General features: G+C 35.5%; 1 protein-coding gene across 1 annotated transcript; it reads right to left on the bottom strand.

Annotated features, from left to right (window-relative positions):
• Positions 1-5,204: 5,204 nt before the first annotated feature.
• Positions 5,205-5,711, bottom strand: LOC126891215 (protein FAM200A-like). Its single transcript, XM_050660397.1, has one exon. The coding sequence runs from the start codon at positions 5,709-5,711 to the stop codon at positions 5,205-5,207; it is 507 nt and encodes a 168-aa protein (XP_050516354.1).
• Positions 5,712-17,816: the final 12,105 nt, after the last annotated feature.

Here is a 17,816-nt window from a genome sequence, read left to right as displayed (position 1 = left end):
TCACCTGTCTATTAAGAGCCTGGCTCCTGCGTTGGAGTGTGTGATCGTGGGTTCCTGTGGTAGTAGTAAGTATGCTAGAAGTGGTGTCTGTGATAAATCTTGGAATTTTCTTGGTTCTCCTGCACTCTAGAAGGAAAGTTCTTCTTGCTTCAGCTGTAGCTAGTTTTTCGGTCAGATTGGTCCATCCCTTAAGCTTTTTCACTGGTAGTTCCCATGGATGCGCCTGGTATTAGCGTAAAAACCCTCTGTAACAGAAGACATCATAAAGGAGTACGACCGTCAATTCCAATATAACAAAGGAGCACTCGTAAGTGTAGGGTTTTATCGGTCAAGTGGGTGAAAAAAGAGACAAAGAATTCAGCTACTTCATCTATTTATTGAAGACGTTTCGTCTACTGCTCAGTAGACATCATCAGTTCATCTACAAAAAGAGTGTTATAAGAAACAACATCCAAAAGAGAGCTAAAAAAGCACTAGCGTTACCTTAAAAAGACATGTAGCAAAAGATAAGATGTACATAGTAAAAAAAACCTTATCCATGAACCAACGTAATGTAAAAGTATATAACATTTAAGTGTATAGTTAATATTTAAAAAACTTTAGTACAGCCAAAGACAAGATCATGTGGTAACAGTCACATATAAAAAACAAGTGAAAAAAAGCCGGCTTGCTTTTTTTAAAGTCAAGAATGAACCAAGAAAAAACCAGATTCACACTTCCAAAAACTTAGTAGTATTTAAGCATACTTCATTTTAACTTTAGGTAACATCATTAAATGACTAGAATGCTAATATGCAATTTTGAAAATTTAAAGTTAAATAGTTACCAGCAGGTCATCTGAGCCCAACGGACACACAAAAGAAAATGGAGTTTGAATTATCAGGTGTAAACTGACATCTCGCCAAGAGGCAGGCAACCTTGAAAAATTATAACAAAGAGTGACTGACAACTGCAGTGCAGCGCGGTAAAATTTAAATTGATGTAATTAAAACAGTTATAAAAGTGTTTAAAAAGTGAAAGTAATATCAAGAAGTAATCAAGGGATGTACCTTATACCTCGTAGACAAGAATCACAGTTTATTTTAAACAAGTGAGGGCACTTCACACAATTATATGGAAAAGTGCCGACGTTAGTACTGGTTATCCAGTTAACTAACTAATATATAAGATAGTACAACAGTATAACTCCCATATATCGCAGCTCAAAATGCAAGAAAAAATATGCAATAATTTAAGAAAATTTATAAATCAGTTTAGCAAATTGTAATTTATAATTAATATCAATAATGCAAAATTTTATCCTATGGAAATTTTAAATTGTTCAATCTATTAAGTAAACTGTTATTATCAAAAAAAGTGGGAAAAGCTTGAAAAAACCACAAAAAAAACTTTTTTACAATAAAATAATTTAAGTGTAATAACATCGACTGATTCCGCAAGATCAATATTAAAGAAGTGGGAAAAGCCTGAAAACCACAAAAACTTTTTTACAATATAATAATTTGAGTGTAATAATACCAACTAATTCTGCAAAATCAATGCATGGTATATTTGACTCAAGTTACTGATGTCAGTTCTCTTGTTAAGTACATTAGAGGTTTTTAATATGCAACACATCTCTAAGAACTGTCTTTTCGAGAGGTTGCGTTCATTGCAAAGGATCTTGGCTTCATCAAAGTCCACCTTATGTTTTGTATCTATTGCATGTTGGGCTAAGGCACAAGTTGGTTTTTTCAAATTGATATCACTACGGTGTGAAATTAAACGTGATTTTAAAGCTCGCTTTGTCTGCCCTACATAACATGCGTCACATTCAGCACAAGGTATGTGGTAGACCACATTAACTTGTTCCAAAGGGGACAAGGGTGTTTTAGTCTTAGAGAACAAATTTCTGACTGTTCTTGCGTTCTTAATTGCAATATTAACAGGAATATTATTATTTTTATATAGTTTAATAAGTTTGTCAGTAACCTGAGGAAAATAAGGAAGTCAAGAAAACTGGGAAACAGGAGTCCCAAGATTAGTAGTAGGCAGAATTGTGATGTTAACAGTATTATTCGATATTGATCTAAGTTGGTCACCATTGGGTATGTCGTTCAGAGAAGAACCGTAGCTTTGGGAAAAAAGAAATTTATTGATAAGGGAGGAAGGGTAGGAATTATCTACCAATATACTTCTGAGTAGCAGAAGGGATTCCCTTCGATTAACCGGATGTGTCAACCTATGTAGCCTACAGCTTAAAGCTTTAATAAGATTTATTTTATATTTAAAAGGATGACAAGAATGGTAGTTGAGAAACCTATTAGAGGCCATTGGTTTCCTATACCAACTTGTACAAAGTGTGTTATCTTCACTTCTAGTGACACGCATGTCCAAGAAGGGGATACTATGGTTGATGGGGTCCTCGAGTTCACATGTGAACTGCAAATGAGGATCAAACCCATTGAAGATGGACAAGGTGGCCTGAGTCTTGTCTGGTGGTAAGGCTAGTAATAGGTCGTCCACATAACGTTTAACAAAAGGAACTTGAAAATCTAAATAAATCAGACGGTCAGAAACTAAATCATCCAAAACATAATTCACTAGGATGGGTGAAATCGAGGAACCCATTGGTGTCCCAAAAATTTGTAAATAAAATTTGTCGTTGAAGACCAAAAAATTAGTGTCAAACACTAATTGGAGCAATTCTGCAAACACTTCCCAGGAAACTGGAGAATTAGGTTGAGTCAACAAGAGTCAACAATGTTGTAATCATTATTGTAGTTATAAGATTTTGACAAGATATCAGTCAAAAATTTAGCAATATGTATGTTAGGTGAATTAATTGAGGAAACAATAGGCCTCATGCTCAATGTGGGCTTGTGAATTTTGGGCAGACAATAAAATCTTGGAGCATAACCATCATAATTATGTAATGACTTAGCTAAAGTTTGATCTATGATCTTAATATTTTTTAAGTGAGTAATGAATTTATTAATTTTGTTAGAAAATTTTGAACAGGGGTTTGAAGTAAGAGGTTGGTAGTACCTAACGTCATCTAACAATGATTGACTGAGGCTGATATATTGATCTTTATCCATAAGAACAGTGGCATTACCTTTGTCACTGGTGAGAACGAGAAGATTAGGGTGGGTTTTTAAAAACGATACCGTTTCCCTATAAATCTTATCAATTTCAGATATGGATTGCCTAGGGCGGTTAGTATAATTCAACAGAATGTTGTTAGAAGATAACCTTAGGGAAAGAAGATCAGCATTGCCTGCATGAGACAATATATTTTCCACATCTGCAAGGGTCCTACTGATTGAATAATCTTTGAAGGTAGGTTCCAGACCAAATTTAGGGCCCAAAGATAATAACTTTAGAATATTTTGAGGAACATCCACATTAAAAGGTTCTTAATCCAATTAGGATTAAATGGAATTTTGTGGAAGCCTGGTGTACCCAAGTTATCAAGCTTCCTCTGAAGATGTAAAATAGTTTTTTTATAAATGAAATTAAATTTCCTGTGTAAAGAGGTCTCAAACCTATCCAACACAGATGCAGGTAAAGTGTGATCTAAGAAATCAGTGACATTATTTATTTGACCAAAAATGAATTTAATATCTGAATGAACCTTCGATATATGGAAATTAAGTAATCGTGCCCTCACCTGTCTATTAAGAGCCTGGCTCCTGCGTTGGAGTGTGTGATCGTGGGTTCCTGTGGTAGTAGTAAGTATGCTAGAAGTGGTGTCTGTGATAAATCTTGGAATTTTCTTGGTTCTCCTGCACTCTAGAAGGAAAGTTTTTCTTGCTTCAGCTGTAGCTAGTTTTTCGGTGAGATTGGTCCATCTCTTAAGCTTTTTCACTGGTAGTTCCCCATGGATGCGCCTGGTATTAGCGTAAAAACCCTCTGTAACAGAAGACATAAAGGAGTACGACCGTCAATTCCAATATAACAAAGGAGCACTCGTAAGTGTAGGGTTTTATCGGTCAAGTGGGTGAAAAAAGAGACAAAGAATTCAGCTACGTCATCTATTTATTGAAGACGTTTCGTCTACTGCTCAGTAAACATCATCAGTTCATCTACAAAAAGAGTGTTATAAGAAACAACATCCAAAAGAGACGTAAAAAAGCACTAGCGTTACCTTAAAAAGACATGTAGCAAAAGATAAGATGTACATAGTAAAAAAAAACCTTATCCATGAACCAACGTAATGTAAAAGTATATAACATTTAAGTGTATAGTTAATATTTAAAAAACTTTAGTACAGCCAAAGACAAGACCATGTGGTAACAGTCACATATAAAAAACAAGTGAAAAAAAGCCGGCTTGCTTTTTTTAAAGTCAAGAATGAACCAAGAAAAAACCAGATTCACACTTCCAAAAACTTAGTAGTATTTAAGCATACTTCATTTTAACTTTAGGTAACATCATTAAATGACTAGAATGCTAATATGCAATTTTGAAAATTTAAAGTTAAATAGTTACCAGCAGGTCATCTGAGCCCAACGGACACACAAAAGAAAATGGAGTTTGAATTATCAGGTGTAAACTGACATCTCGCCAAGAGGCAGGCAACCTTGAAAAATTATAACAAAGAGTGACTGACAACTGCAGTGCAGCGCGGTAAAATTTAAATTGATGTAATTAAAACAGTTATAAAAGTGTTTAAAAAGTGAAAGTAATATCAAGAAGTAATCAAGGGATATACCTTATACCTCGTAGACAAGAATCACAGTTTATTTTAAACAAGTGAGGGCACTTCACACAATTATATGGAAAAGTGCCTACGTTAGTACTGGTTATCCAGTTAACTAACTAATATATAAGATAGTACAACAGTATAACTCCCATATATTGCAGCTCAAAATGCAAGAAAAAATATGCAATAATTTAAGAAAATATATTATCTAAAACTAAATGGTTATATGCATTTAAAAAATCCAATTTAGTATATTTTTGACCACCCTCTAGAGCAGTGGTTCTCAACCTTTTTGTGGCGACGGAACACTTTTAATTACCGAAAAAAATTGCGGAACACCAAAGCAATAACATGCATATATTGATAAACAGATTAGGATTAGCACAAATTCTGTAATAAACTTCGTTATACGTACTCAAATTTGTAAAATTTTACTTAAAATATGAAAACAAAAAACATTTTCAAAATTAACAAAAGCGTAATTCTCAAAATACATCATATGAGTAAATACTTCAAATTAGTGAGACACTTGTGCCTGGTGTCGTTTGCAAATTTGCTCAATATCAGGCCTGATGTGGGAAAGAGCTACTCTCGTTTCTTGTTCTAAGTTTAGCAGCCTTTCCCGTTTCTTATTTTTAATGATTGTTAAAGATGAGAACCCAAATTCACATAAATAGGACGTTGAAAACTGTATTAAAATACTAATCGCTTTTTTGGCAAGAAGTGGATATTCCTCTTGGACCAAGATCCAAAATTCCTGAACATTCACTTCTGAAAACTTAATTTTCAGAGTAATTTTCAGAGTACGATCAGATGACAACGAAATAAATTCTCCTTCTTGGTTCAGAGAAAACTGGAAATTGGCTGTATTACCTGTGCTAAAAGTCATATTTTTCTCGTTCAGAGATGGAAAATACCTGGCAATTATCTCCTCTAATAGTGATAAGTGTTCTGTAACTATATGCCTGATTTCTTGTTCTTTATCTTCATCACCTTCATTCTGAAGCAATGGAAACATATCCATTGTATTTGTCTCTAAAATGCGTTTCTTCCAAAATGACAATTTTTTCTGGAAAGCTGACAACTTGTCCGTGGATGTTAAAATATTTTCATTTTTGCCTTGCATACTTGAGTTAACGCCATTTAAATAATTAAAAATATCGGCCAAATATGCCACTTTAGTGCACCATGCATCATTTTCGAAGTATGTGGTAAATGTGTCATTACCTTCTTCTTGGAAAAAAGTTAACAGCTCCGTTCTAAGTTCATAAATTCGACATAATACTTTGCCCCTTGACAACCATCTAACTTCGGTGTGCAGCAACCAACATTCATACTTTGATTCCATTGAGATGCAGAGTTGTTTAAAAAGACGGGTTTTTAGTGGTCTTGATTTGATGTAATTCACGACATTAACCACTTGGTCTAATACAGATTTCAAAGGAGCTGGTAGCGTTTTTGAAATTAGAGATTCTCTATGCAAGAAACAGTGCGTAGATATGATATTTTCATTTCGCTTTTTTGCAAGGGTACAAAAACCTTTTATGGAGCCTACCATGGAAGGGGCACCATCCGTACAAATTCCTACGCAAAAGTCCCATTATATATTTTTTTTTCTCTAAATATGACGTTATGGAATCAAATACATCCTGACCTGTTGTACGTGCTGTAAGTTCTCTGCAGCATAAAAACTGATTGACTATTTCACCTTCGTCGACAAATCGAATAAATCCTAATAAATGAGCTTTGCCACTAATATCAGTGGATTCGTCCACCTGCAACGCGAAGTTTTTTTTGTAAAGTTTATTTGTAACTTTTTCCTCAATATCTGCAGATAAATCAACAATACTCCTTCTTATTGTATCATCCGACATAGGAATTTTCCGTATTTCGTTTTGTGCATCGTTGCCAAACATAATTTTGACCATCTCACAACATGCTGGTAATATAAGAGATTCTGCAACAGTGTGTGGTTTCTATTTCAAAGCAATTAATTCGGCGACCTTATATGAAGCTATTTGTGCTTTGTCGGAAATTGTTAGCGACCTTTCAAATTGTTTCGCTTGTTTAGCTTGTGTCTCCAAAAGTCGCTTGAAATAATCTTTATTTTTTGAAGCTACACTAGCGTGTTTGGTAGTAAAATGGCGTTTTAATTTAGCCGGAGCCATTGCGCTATTAGCGAGTGTCTGCTCACAAACAATACACTTGGGAATTGGACAGTCTTCTTCCCCAGTCCAAATGAAGCCATAATCCAAATATTGCCGGTTCAACATTTTTTTGCTGCGCTTCGATTTGTCATCAACCCCACTTCGTAAAGTTCCAGTATCTCCGCTGGTGCTCGCTTCATCATCATTAATTATGAGTTGTTCCACAGTAGTTTTTCTTTTAAGTTTGAGGAACTTATCCATTTTAATTTATTCGTCTCTAAACAAAATAATGCGGATGAATGCTTCACATTTTGTATAAAATATGCAATTACTTACCTTTGATAGATAAGCCGTACGTACACGTTACCATAAAAAAAACTCACACAGCGATTTTCACGTATTATGTTTGTGCGATGTAACAAATTCAACATTCAGTTGCAGACTGTTAGGTGATTCCACGATACACAAATACACGGTATGCTTATTGGGTTGCGCGCGTCTTTAGAGCCAAAACCATCGCGCATCGTTCAATGTTCAATAGACATACGAGGCATACCGTCGTGGGTGATTCAGATTGGCTGTGGCCAGTGCGGAGCTCACTCGGCGCTCGGCGCTTATAAAATCCAACGTGTGCACTGTGCCGACGCGGTGTTGTCACGTTGGGCAAATGAACATTTATGCTGCCGAATTTTATTAAATTAAAATTTACGTAAGTGGCTATTTTAAAATTTGAAAATATTTATTTGAAAAGAGTAATTGAGCAAAATGGTATGTAGGATTGCGAGTATTTCGCGGAACACTTGGAAGGAATTCGCGGAACACTAGTGTTCCGCGGAACGCCGGTTGAGAACCACTGCTCTAGAGCAACGAAGATATCATCTATTCTAGGTAAAGGATGATTAAAATCTTTCAGATATTTGTTTACTGTTATTTTATAATTAGCACAAACTCTGATAGTGCCATTTGCTTTCATAACAGGCACTAGCGGAGTCCCCCAATTAGAGTTTGAAATTTTCTCTATAACTCCTTCAGCTTCTAATTTATGAAGCTCATTTTCCACCTTCTCACGAAAAGCAAACGGAACTGGGTGAGGTTTGTGGAAAATGGGTTTAACATTTTTATCAATTTCTAAAATAACTTTTTCATCTTTATAGGAACCCAACTCTCTTTTAAAAACATTTGAAAATTTTGACAACAAATCAGATAACTTATCAGGGCAAATGGTTATGTCATTTATAATAACTTCAGAATCCTTCAACGATAAATTAAATTTATTAATAATATCTCGGCCTAACAAAATTTTTGTAGCTTTTTTAATTATAATCAAATCACACCTTTTTGAACAATTTTTTATTAATATATTAATAGAAATTTTTCCTTCAGGTATAACTATTTCTCCTGAGTTTTTAATTTAACCGAAGTATTCTCCAATGGAACATGACCTAGTTTCTCTTTATAAAATGAATAAGACAAACAAGAAATTCCAACACCAGTGTCAAGTTTTATTTGAGTTGGCACAGTATCTAGTAAAGCAGGTACACATATTGGCCCTATGGAATTTACTTCTTCCAAATCTAAACTAAACAATTCTAAAGGATCTTCTACGTTCTCTAATAAATGATTTTTCTCTACTGTACCTTTGCAAGCTACCATTATGTGACCCCTGATACTACACCGTTTACAAATAATTTTTTTATATTTACACTTACTGAATGTATGGTTGGTTTTATTACAGTAATTACACTTAAGCTCTGCCTCCTGTTCTGATTCTCTACTTTTTCTTTTCTGTTCCACTTGGGGTTCCACTCTTTTCGTCTTAATGCTGCTTCCTTATTCAAAGCAATTTCCAAAAAATCTTGCAACTTTTTTAAAGGACTTTCTTCGCAAAGCCTGTCTAGTATTGGACCTGGCCTCATGCCTACCACAAACTTGTCTTGGACTCGGTATAACAATTTGTCCCCAAAATCGCACTGTGCTGCCTGGTTTTTAATTTTCAGGTACCAATCATTAACAGATTCATGTCCTTGTCTCAACATGTCAAAAACTACTCTCCTTCGGTACACCGACAACCTAGGCTTAAAATGAGTACCTAAAAGTTTCATTAGTGTTTCAAAATCTTTCTCCTTGGGCTTCTCTGGGTTACATAGGTCTCTTAAAACTTTATAAACCTCCTCACTTAGTAATGTGATTAAAACGGCAACCCTTCTAGACTCCTCAATTAAATTTGCACTAAAATATTGCTCCAAACGTTCCTCAAACACTTCGAAGTCATCACCCTGTTTAAAAACAGCTAATGAAGATATACCACCTGTATTTACTACATTAATAATTGGTTGGTGACTCCTATCTTCATTTCCAGGCATCTTGACTTTAGTGTCTTTTTTTTTCTTCCCAAAATATCTGCTCAATTATCCCGTTCTCGTCCCCATATAATCTGGTATGTATTAATAATAAATGGAGATAGCTCGATTAAATATATTTAAGATAAAGAAATAGAACGTTTATTAACATGTGAACATATTGCAAAATACCCAGATGCTAACCCCCGTTACTTGACAATTGACAACTGAGAAATGACAACTACATTCTTCTCATTTCTAAACATAGAACGTAACATTAATATCCTACACAACATATATAGGGTGAGGCAGATAAAGGGCCTATTAGAAATATCTCGAGAACTAAAAGTAAGAGAATCATGAAAATTGGAATGCAGGGGTTTTGTGGTATGAACTATTTAATGAAAATATTTTGGTCTCTTTGCTGCTTCCGGTTATACCGGAAGTTGATTGTAATTTCGTTTTTTTTAATAGAACACCCTGTATATTTTTACATTTTTGGATTCGGCTCGACGTCTTCTTTCTTAAACTATGAGGTTTTGTAATATTATACAGGGTAGTTTAAAAGATAATTACGGTTTTTCATAAATTTTGTACCAAACTTCACACCCTGCAGAATTGTACTGTTTTGATATCAAAAACTCCATTTATGTTCAAGTGATTTTTAATATAGTCTATTATTATTAAAAATTAATAATATAGCGAAATGTTTAATTTTAGTATACAGGGTTGGTAGAAACTCGGAATGGGTATTATCTGAGTTTTCTTAAATGGAACACCCTGTATTTTAGTATTGTATTGAAATGATATTTTATAGTACTTTTTTATTTCTTAAGCATTCCCTATACTTAACTGCTTTAATTTATAAGTTATTCGTAGTTCTTTAAGCCAAACATGAATTGCAACAAAAATTACGTGAAATTTTATTAGGTTTGCCGTGAAAATATTCAGTCATAAATAATTTTTTGAAAATAAATATATGTTAATCTATAATGATCCTTAATTTATTAATATTGGATGAGATACCAAAATGCCTACGTTGTTAAGATTGTTGGTGCATAAAATATCAATAAAAACAAACCATATTATAGTTGGCTATGGCTTTGACACTAAACTTGATTAAACATTAGACATTATATTATTTTGCTTCAGTTGCTTTGATACCAGGATAAATATAAATTTTTGTAATGGGGAACTGATTAGTTAAGTTTTTGTTCTCGGAGAGTATAACAAAAATGTACTTATGAACTACTAGCAATAAGAAGTTATCATCTGCTGCCTGATAGACGACATCCAAGAAGAGAAACTTTTCAAAGTTTACTAGAATAGTCTCGACGTACTAGACACTTAGATTACGAGAACGTTCATACTAATATGCAGATTCTCAGTGACACTAACATTTAATTCATTTTAATCATTTACAATAGTTTTTGTTCGATCAGATTTCTCGTAATCTAAATATCCAGTTAGTTAAAACCGCTTTAGTAAATTTTGAAAAGTTTTTTTATTTTGGTTGTCATCTATCATGGAAATGCTGATGATAAATTCTTATTGCTAGTAGCACATTTTTATTTGTTATACTCTCCTAGAAGACAAAAACATATGAATCAGGTCCTCATTAGAAAAATTCATATTAGTAATGGTAACAAAGCAACAGGAACTTCAAAAAGAGTAGAATGTTTAAGCAAAGCAAATGTTTAAGCATATTTAGTGTCAAAGTCATAGCCAACTAGATAGAATATTGTATGTTTTTTTTTTAAATCAAACACACCAACAATCTTAACTACATAGGTATTTTGATATTCAAGCAGTAATAATAAATTAAGGGTCAGTCGAGGTTAATATGTGTTTATTTTCTAAAAATTATTTATGATTTAATATTTTTACTTCACACCTAATAAAATTTCACGTAATTTTTGTTGCAATTAATGTTTGCCTTAAAGAACTACGAATAACTTACAAATAAAAGCAGTTAGGTATAGGGAATGCTTAAGAAATAAAAAAGTACTATAAAATATCATTTCAATACAATACTAAAATACAGGGTGTTCCATTAATACTCATTCCGGATCTCGACCAACCCTGTATACTAAGATTAAACATTTCGCTATATTATTAATTTTTAATAATAATAGACTATATTAGAAATCACTTGAACATAAATGGAATTTTTGATATGAAATCAGTACAATTCTACAGGGTGTGAAGTTTGCTACAAAATTTATAAAAAACCGTAATAATCTTTTAAACTACCCTGTATAATATTACAAAACCTCATATTTTAAGAAAGAAGACATCGAGCACAATCCAAAAATGTAAAAATATACAGGGTGTTCCATTTAAAAAAACGAAGTTACAATCAACTTCCGGTATAACCGGAAGTAGCAAAGAAACCAAAATATTTTCATTAAATAGTTCATACCTCAAAACCCCTGTATTCCAATTTTCATGATTCTCTTACCTTTAGTTCTCGAGGTATTTCTAATAGGCCCTTTATCTGCCTCACCCTGTATACCTATGTGTGAACTTTTTATTAAGGGTGCATCAAAGAAATTTTCCCTTGATGCATTTTCTGTATATTTGTGGAAAATACAATGTTGTGTACTGTCACAATGGACCACGTTTTAAAACACAGTGGGAATTTGGAAGTACCTATAGGAAAAAATCAAGGTAAATATAAAGATGTGTTTTATACATATTTTTAAATAAGTGGTACTTTAAAGTACCGTCCGTCAACTAAGGGTTAAGTCATTAAAACGCGTGTTAGCATTTGAACGGTCTCAAGTAAAATGTATGTAGTTATAATCGCTCGTTATCAAAACGAGTGTTACTTACTTTCCGTGCCCGGAACACCAACACTTTATATTCTGTATTTCCAATGGTTGGTCACACATAGTTCGTCCGCTATAACTTTTCCCATGCGGTACGATTCATTTTCAATCAAATTAAGTCAAAACAGAAAGTGAAACGTACGCCGATGTGTGTAGTATATAGTATACAGTATACAAAATGTATATACACATCGACGTTCGTTTCAATGTATGTTTTGCCTTAATTTGATTGAAAATGAATCGTACCGCATGGGAAAAGTTATAGCGGACGGACCATAGATGGCCCTGTCATTTGCTATAATTAAGTCTTCTTCTGTGCAGGTCTCTCTCATCTCTGTGCATGATAATAGATGCCGGTTCGTCTGAACCGCGCCACAGTCGCAGGTATCGTAGAATGTAGAAAATGGGGCGGCCAATAGAGCCTGATACACTGCGACCTTAGTAGATCTATTGTGTTTCCCCTTTCTTTTAAAGCACTTATCTAGCTTAGTCCTCTTAATAAGACTTAACAGCCTTGATAGTGACCTTTTCATGTAGGCCTGGTGCTTCCGGTTTTTCCTCAACGAGTTCTAGAAACCGCACTCGTGCGAGACCTTCGCAATGACACAGAACGTGTAGAGCGATTTCCTCTTCTTCCAGACAGAACCAACAGGTGTCCTCTTCTGTCAGGCCTATAGGACTCAAGTGTCTATTGAGTCTACAGTGTCCAGTCAGCAGACCCACTATCATTCTGACAGTGTTTCGACTGCGCGAAAGTAAGTTTGTTGTAAATTTAGCCGAATGTCCTTTGATGAACTGTTTGGCCTGCCTCTATCCTGGGGAGTTGTTCCACCGTCGGATACGGTAAATTGTGTCCAGCAGCCATTTTCTCTGAGGGAGGAAAATGTGTCGCGGTAGCTGACGTTTGCCATAAATGTATTCGGCGCGTCTCTGGCGCTTCGGGGATTGATCTTGATGTTTTTTAGGAAGCTTTTACGAGATAGAGAAAACGCGCGTTAAGCGCCTGTCATATGAACGGGCTCTTATGCTCTGAATGTCAATGTCAAATGAGCTATAACGGTTTAACAGGTGGCATCGCGCTTTCATTCGGCTATCTCACTCTTTTTAACTCTAGTCGAAACGAAAAATACTCTTTGTTTACAATACTCCTGTTTGGACAATTTTCAATATTCTTTTCTAAAAGTTTTGTTAAAAACTTCCCATTTCAGAGAATAGTTTTGAAAATTAAACGCGAGTTTAAGGCTCCAGATTTTATCAAATTGACTATCTGAACGGCTTCATGGAGAACATGTTTGATTTGATCGGGCATTCGCTTTGCTACCAGACCTTCTCTCTGGATACCGCAATGGATAAAAGTACAATTTTCTGCAACCAGTTTTACTTTGGCAGTTACACTTCTATATTTTCCAGTCATGGCTCGGGCACCATCCGAACAGAAACCAACGCATTGTTTCCAGTCTAGTCAATTTTCCACAAAAGAATTTTTTGATTTTCTTGAAGTAGTAGTTCGTCCCGTTAACGCCTTACAAAATAAGTCCTCTTCTTCGATTTTCGTTTGAAATATATTGTTTTGATTTTACTTATAGGTCTGGATCCCGCGTATGCAAAAAAAGTTGATTAATAGCAAGCTGAAAATTTGTTAAGAGCTTAAGGGTGTCTAGTCGGATAAACTTTGATATATAGGAACACTGGAACAGGGGCAGTTTTAATTGTGGAACAGGTTAAAAATTTGGAACGGCCACACCACGCAAACGGCACATTTATTTTGTCCGACAGAACAGACTTAAACTCTCCGAACAGAGATTAAACTCTCATGCAAAAATCAGACTGCTATTTATCACCAAATGGGCGTTTTAATGAGTGAAACATGTAGAATATGTCAAATGACAGGAATTATGACAGGTAAATCAATAGAAAAACAGACACTTCTACATACGCACTTCACCTTCTAGATCATAATCATTCTTTCAATGAAGAGTTTTAAATTCTACATATTCAAAATAAAGGCCTTAAGCTATCTTTTTTAGAATCTATGGAAATTAATAAACTGAAAAATACAGATATAATTCTGAATGACCAACTCGAGACAAACAGCTCCCCACTCCTCAACCTCTTCAGTTGAAGACTTAAAAAGACAAACACATCGTAAACTATATCACTTAAGAAAGGCACTCTGCCGAAACAGCTGTAGTCACTTAGTTATAATAAATTTTGTGGAAGTATAGAAAACAAACGTTTTCAGTAAATTTCTTTGTACTTTTTACTTTTACGGATGCCTACAATGCTTATTTTAACGAAGACCGACACTTTACTTTTTTTTACAACACAAACTGCTCCTTTCAGCTATAGGGAATACACTGCCTTTTTCTTTTTTTGTCAAAAACTGTCTTGGCTCAACATCCCCTTCCATCAATCACGTACTTTCATTTCTTTTGGTCAAAACAAATATCCCCCTTCATTCATTTCAAAGTCTTCAAATTTCCAGTCGTAAGTACTTTAACACTAGGAAATCCAGATTCCCGACTTCTTCCAAATATTTCGTGTACCTCGCTGTTAACCTCCGATAAAAATCTTTACAAAAATGTCTTTCGTGTATTCGCTTTCACCCGCAAATTGTTCTTAGAAGCACTTCAAACCAATTTACCCTCACTGGTACTATAAACCTTTCCATGAACATTATCGATAAGATTATATATATGGACCAAGAAGCATAGAAATATTTTACAATTGTTAAAAAAGAAACTTAATATTGGGTAATTCCAATCTGTACCTATCTTAAAGATAAACAAACAAATAGGTATTTTACATGTTGAATGCAAAAACAAATATTTTAAAAATGAACTACTTTAAAGTGTTACCAAATGACATAATTTATGTATACAAATTATTATACAATTAGGAGAAAAAAAGAAAAGAAAAAAAAAATAGATAGACGACGTATAGAAGCATTTGAAATGTGGACATGGAGACGCCTGCTTCGAATTCCATGGACGGCTCGCCGTACAAATATCTCGGTTCTGGATGAAATTAAACCGGATCAGCGTCTCTCCAGTACCGTTTACTCTAGAATTTTAAAGTTCTTTGGTCATATCCATCGAAGTGATCACAAAATGGAGCGGTTGGTGGTCCAAGGAAGGCCTCAGACTCGGCGCCAACGCGGAAGATCTCCACAGCGATGGGCGGACATTACTAAAAAGCTTCTCAACAAACAGTATACTGAGGCAATACATGTAACTGATGACCGCGACCAGTGGAGAAATATTATCAATCAAACTGTCCGAGCTGCTGAAGCCCAATTATGAACCACAACACATCTACTAAGATGTTAATGACTATGATGATGGCCTTACTATGGCGTGGGAAAATTTTTATCTGACGTCACCGCACGCGCCCGCCCACGCGCCACAAAGCCACGCCCAAAGACAAATGAGAACATAGCCACGCTCACCGACCAATGAGAACTCGGTCCCGCCCACTGACCAATGAGAACGAAGCCCCGGCCACCAGAAGACCCGCCCAATGACCCATGAGATCAAAATCCAGCCTACCGACCAATGAGAACGAAGCTACGTCACAAAGGTCCGCTCACCAAGATGACATCCTGTTCTTCTTTTCATCTGTCAATTCTTCTTCTTTTCCTATTATCAATTATTAGTCCTTTCGTATTGTTACAGTTCTTCTTCTTCTTATCTGTCACATGAGACAAAGTTCTTGCTTATCTGTCAAAATGTTGTCTGTCACGTGAGACATAAAAACATTGCCAAAACGGCACTACATCGTATCTCCGTTATTATTAATCCAATCGTCGCGTAAGAGGACTCGTTAGAAAGGGGAGGGGATAACGAATACGTTGATGCAAAAAAAACAAAGATGGCGGCATTGCCAAAACGGCATTACGTCATATCTTCGTTTCTATTGGTCCGATTTTGACGTATGTGGTGTCAAATGAAAGCGGTGGCGACACAGAAGCCAACTGTCAACGTTAAATATTAACTGCCAATTCTTCTTCTTTTTTCGTCCGTTAAATCTTATGTCAACGACTGCGTGGAAAAGCCAACTGTCAATTCTCCTTCTGTCAACGTTCAATATTAACTTTCAATTCTTCTTCTGTTCCGTATAGTGCCTAACAGAACGTGACATTTGATGTATGACGTGACATTCGACGTAGGACGTGACATTCGACGTAGGCCGTGACATTCTACGCAGAACGTGACATTTAACGTAGATATGTGACATTGTTCAGTTTTCCGTCCGACATTTGACGTGCAACGTGACATTCGACGTAGAACGTGACATTCGACGCAGAACGTGACATTTATGAGACTGTCACCAATGGCACGCGTTTGTACACGGCTTAGGCTCCGCCCACAAAATTTGATGTTTCGGTAGCGATTCAAAACTATAAAAGGTGGCGAATCCCTACCGACGTTCTCTTACGTCTCCGATCTTCACGAGCACTTGACGGGCCTCTCGTGGGCTTCGGCCTACGCCGTGGCGGCCATGTGGCCTATTTTGCGGACACATACTGTCCTTTAACATAGAATTCTGTGCTGCAGTTCTTTGTTTCAACTCTAAACTGTGTTTTTCTAAGCTATTTCCTATTCTAAAAATGTAAGAAATAAGAGATGCATTCTCACAAATCAAAGATACTCCTAGAAATGGCAACTTCAACACTAAATATGGAAATAAAGATGTCATAAACGACTTTTCTGAAAAACACAAACACAACCCTATCGCTGATAGGAAACAAACTTCCACACGGAGGATGGTCTAAGGAGCTTCTTTTCCAGACAAAATTTCCCCGATAGATGATAAGACATTTGACGTAGGACGTGACATTCGACGCAGAACGTGACATTCGACGCAGAACGTGACATTTGACGTAGATATGTGACATTGTTCAGTTTTTCGTCCGACATTTGACGCGGAACGTGGCATTTATGAGACATTTTGACACTGAACATGTTCAGTAATGATATGAATCCCACCGAGTACATACATAGGGTTATGGAACTTCAAACTAAACTTAATCAGTTAAATAAAGATATCAAATCATATGAGGATAAAAAACAAATTAAAAGACATTTCGATAGTCTGCATGTTGGGGACAAAACGTGGAAGCCTGCAGAGTTAAATTTACAGCAGCAGCAGCAGCAAGGTTTTTACGCCTTTAGAAAATTACCACAAGCTACATGTCAGAGCTGGGACGAGTCCTCAAAAAAAGGATTCGAATCACGGATCCGAATCACGAGATATGATAGGAATCACGGATCCGAGTCCGAATCCTTTTTACTAAAAAACAAGGATTCGAATCACGTGATTCGAGTCCATTTTTCGGATCACGAATCACGGATCATATCAGTGTAATGATGTATGATTCCTAATCTAATACTGTCTTCTGTCTATCTATTACTCACCATGACATGCATAAAAATGATATAAAAATAGATTCTGTCCATTTAGCCACTCTCAGTTTGGTTTAACTTTTTTATAACGTGTGTTTTGTGTAGGGTTGGTTACTCTTTCCCGGTGACACTTAAGGAACAGCACTGTTAATTAGAACCTAACAATGAATAATCGAGTGGGGAATCCTACCTAAGGACTATGTAACATAATTAGTTTTTAATTAATTAAATTAATCAGAAAAACCCCGTCACCAACAGGACTAGAACCCGGAAACCATGGATCCGAAAATCCTGACTCTAAATACGGACCACTGAGCCACATACTCACTATGAATATTTTTTGCACTGGCAATAACCTATGAATATGAACCATAAATAAATAAAAATCTACAAAAAATACACTTTAT

The sequence above is a fragment of the Diabrotica virgifera genome, chromosome 9, assembly GCF_917563875.1.
Source record: "Diabrotica virgifera virgifera chromosome 9, PGI_DIABVI_V3a".
NCBI lineage: Eukaryota > Metazoa > Arthropoda > Insecta > Coleoptera > Chrysomelidae > Diabrotica > Diabrotica virgifera.
Note: the sequence above shows the minus strand (reverse complement) of the source record. Positions and strands in the feature narration are given on the sequence as shown.

What these genes read in the sequence shown, in the direction of transcription:
- LOC126891215 (XM_050660397.1), bottom strand. Translation starts at nt 5,711, where the DNA reads ATGGATATGTTTCCATTGCTTCAGAATGAAGGTGATGAAGATAAAGAA.